Source organism: Morus notabilis, unplaced genomic scaffold (assembly GCF_000414095.1).
Source record: "Morus notabilis unplaced genomic scaffold, ASM41409v2 Scaffold848, whole genome shotgun sequence".
Classification (NCBI taxonomy): Eukaryota; Viridiplantae; Streptophyta; class Magnoliopsida; order Rosales; family Moraceae; genus Morus; species Morus notabilis.
Window position 1 is genome coordinate 120,506 of NW_010367943.1, and position 3,474 is coordinate 123,979.

The 3,474-nt window shown below is 40.7% G+C and overlaps 1 protein-coding gene across 1 annotated transcript; it reads left to right on the forward strand.

Annotated features, from left to right (window-relative positions):
- The first annotated feature begins 273 nt into the window (after positions 1 to 273).
- On the forward strand, positions 274 to 2,799 carry LOC21402767 (probable WRKY transcription factor 17). Its single transcript, XM_010113809.2, has 3 exons — positions 274 to 1,171; positions 2,097 to 2,222; positions 2,357 to 2,799. Exons 1-3 carry the CDS (start codon positions 393 to 395, stop codon positions 2,556 to 2,558), a joined length of 1,107 nt encoding a protein of 368 aa, XP_010112111.1. The 5' UTR covers positions 274 to 392; the 3' UTR covers positions 2,559 to 2,799.
- The last annotated feature ends 675 nt before the right edge of the window (positions 2,800 to 3,474 follow it).

Sequence of the window (3,474 nt, forward strand, 5' to 3'; positions counted from 1 at the left end):
TGTAATCACACCCCCATAAAACCATAACTTTGATTTTCCCACGTGCGGGACCCACCACTTTCAAAAGCAAAGACCAGCATCTGAATTTTACCTCGAATTCTTTATTCACGACTCCCAATTGAAATCTTCAAACCCCTCTCAGCCGTCGGATCACGTAACAACTTTGACTCACACAGAACTCTCTCTCCACTCTCTCTTTCTAAAATTCCAACCCTTTTACCCGGTCACCCGGTAGTATCACCCTTTCTTCGTCTTCTTATATCATCTCCCCTCTCTTCCTTCCATTTCTCACTTCCTTCTCATTTCCTCTCTATAAGGTCCTCTTCTTAGCCCAGGACCGTCTGAAATCTTTCTTTCCCACTTAACACTTCTAAAATCTTCACTCTCTCTCAATGGCGGTGGAGCTGATGGGCTTCCCGAAGATGGACGATCAGAAGGCGATCCAGGAGGCTGCATCGCAAGGCCTGAAGAACATGGAGCACCTGATCCGTCTCCTTTCTCACCAGCAACAACAAATCAACAACAATAACAGTAGTAATGCCCACCCGAACCTGACGGACTGCACAGACCTCACCGACGCAACCGTGTCCAAGTTCCGAAAAGTCATCTCTCTCCTGAACCGGACCGGCCACGCTCGGTTCAGACGCGCTCCGGTTCAGCCCTCGTCTTCTTCTTCTCCGCCTAATTCTTCTACCTCCTCCTCCGGTTCTCTCTCTCTTCCTCATCCTCACCACCAAACCCTAACTCTAGCTCCCGCTCAAATTACTCCCCTGGCGACAGTGGCGTACGTTCCTCCGGCGCCGATCGCACCTCAGGCAACGGTTCAGACGGCCTTCGCCCAGGCTCAGCAGCCGCAGAGCATGACTCTGGACTTCACGAAGCCGAATCTCCTGAGCTCCAGCCACAAGAGCGCCGAGCTCGAGTTCAGCGTCTCGTCGAGCTCGTCGTTCATGTCGTCGGCGATCACCGGCGACGGCAGCGTCTCGAACGGGAAGCAAGGCTCGATCTTCTTAACCGCCGCCGCGGCGCCGACTGTCTCCGGCGGGAAGCCGCCTCTCTCGGTTGCGCCGTTCAAGAAGAGGTGCCACGAGCACGAGCTCTCCGGCGAAGCCTCTGGGAAGATATCGGGATCCGCGTCCGGATCCGGAAAGTGCCATTGCTCCAAGAGAAGGTAGCCGCTCTTATCCTCAACCTCCACCGCGCATTTTAGCACTTGGCGCGTACGTTAGAATTTAAGGCTTGTTGAATATAAAATTTAAATTTTATTAGAGTAAAATTTTTACATAAAATTAAATCTCAACCTAAATATAAAACTCAAATCAATAAATTATTACATTTAGAATAAAAATTTATTTATTTAGATCATATAATTCGTTACAACTCAAATCAATAAATTATTACATTTAAAATAAAAATTTATTTATTTAGATCATATAATTCGATACATAAAGATACAGTATTTTTTCTTATTAAAAATGAAATTAACCATCTTTTAGGTCCTGTTTATTTCGCTGATTTGAATTTAGAATTTGAATTTTATTACAGTAAAAAGTTCTCATAAACAATCATATCTAATTTTTTTACAATAAAAAATTCTCATATAAAATCACATCTTAATTCGAATTAAAAATTCGCGTTAAAAACTCGCGAAGGCTTTAAATTGTTTAATCAATTCGAGTTAAGTCGGTCAATTAGCGTATTAACTCGGTGGTGACTGAGTTGAACCGAGCGAGTCAACTCTGTTATATTTGGTCAACGAGATAGGTTATAGTCTATTAATGGACACGGCACGCGCGACAATGACAGTGCGGCTTTTCCCTTTTTCAAATGGCTTGTCTAGGGGAGAAAGATAGATAATTCGTAATTGGGACATTCTGGTCATTTCAACCGTGTGGGGATGACTTTGAATTTCTGTACGTTTGACTAAACATTTGATGTGCGGTTAAGGTCTCACCTGGCTCATTTTAGCACTAGTCGCTCACGATTATGATTTGTCAAGGCTTAATATATGTTATAATAATAATAATAATAATAATAAATTTTTGGCTAATGAGATAAAAAAAGTAATTAAATTTTGTCGTTTTGTTGTGGTTCAGGAAAAATCGAGTGAAGAAGACCATTCGTGTCCCGGCGATTAGTTCAAAAATCGCCGATATTCCACAGGACGAGTATTCATGGAGGAAATACGGACAAAAGCCCATCAAAGGCTCTCCTTATCCAAGGTTTCTACCACAATCCTTCACCTTATCCTTTTTTTAAAAAAAAAAATTAATACTGAATTTTTATATCAAAGAAATATGATTAATGTACGAAAAAATTTACGAGTCTAAAACGCGTTGTTGTTTTGTATTTTCAGGGGCTATTACAAGTGTAGCACCATGAGGGGTTGTCCGGCTAGGAAACACGTGGAGAGGGCTCCCGACGATCCGGCGATGCTGATCGTAACTTACGAAGGGGAGCACCGCCACGCCCACGCGCAGCCGGGGAGCGTGCAGGACAACGCGCCGGCGGTTGGTGGGATCTCCTTGGTATTCGAGTCAACGGTGGGGAAACCGTAAAGAAACAACCGGATAGGGACCACTACCGGGATTTTATTTTTTAATTAATTTCTTTTTTTTTTCCCCCTTTGTTTAAACATCTAAAAAGTAGTTGAGAAGAAAGGTTGGGGGTTGGATGTAAATTAGTTAGAGATATAAATATGAGTGAGGGAAAATGAGAGAGAGAGGAAGAATCTCTATTAATATTTGCTAAAACGGTGCAGTGTTGTGATTAACTTGAAATTGATCTAATTTAGATGCCTTTTGGTGGGGTTTATTTATTTGTTTTGTAAATTATTTTTACTAGGCTCCGTTTATTTCGTTAATTTGAGTTTAGAATTCGAGTTTTGCTACAGTAAAAAGCTCTCACAAACAATTAAATCTAATCTTTTTATTACAGTAAAAAGTTCTCACATAAAATCACATCTCAACTCGAATTAAAAACTCGAATCAGCGAACTAAACAGACTCTAAATAGTATAAGTCCTTTTAGATATGTTTTGTGATCATTATTGCGAGGTTTTTTATTCTTAAAGGAGGTTTTAAGTTTGTGGTGTTGGGACTTTTTGCTTGGTCGGCCAATAATTAATGGAGATAATGACCAAATTAGCGGCTCCCTAATTGGCAAATGGAATTTTTAATGACTTGAAGATAAAGATGGAGTCGTAGTCAACTTTGTTATTACATCTTGCAAAGATTTTTTTTATATTCTGTCTTACTTTTATTTTTTTTCTTTGTCCATTTAAGACTATTTAATCCTATGAAAGTCAAAAGCGGCCTTGAACCTAACTTCCAAAGTAGTTCAACATGCAAAAAATGCGCACCACCACACACAAATGTTGACAAACACGAAGAATGCAACTTTAATTAAAAATGAAACCAAAGTCAATGGCGCTAATAATGAATGGAATGCACTACCCAACATATACTTATGGGTA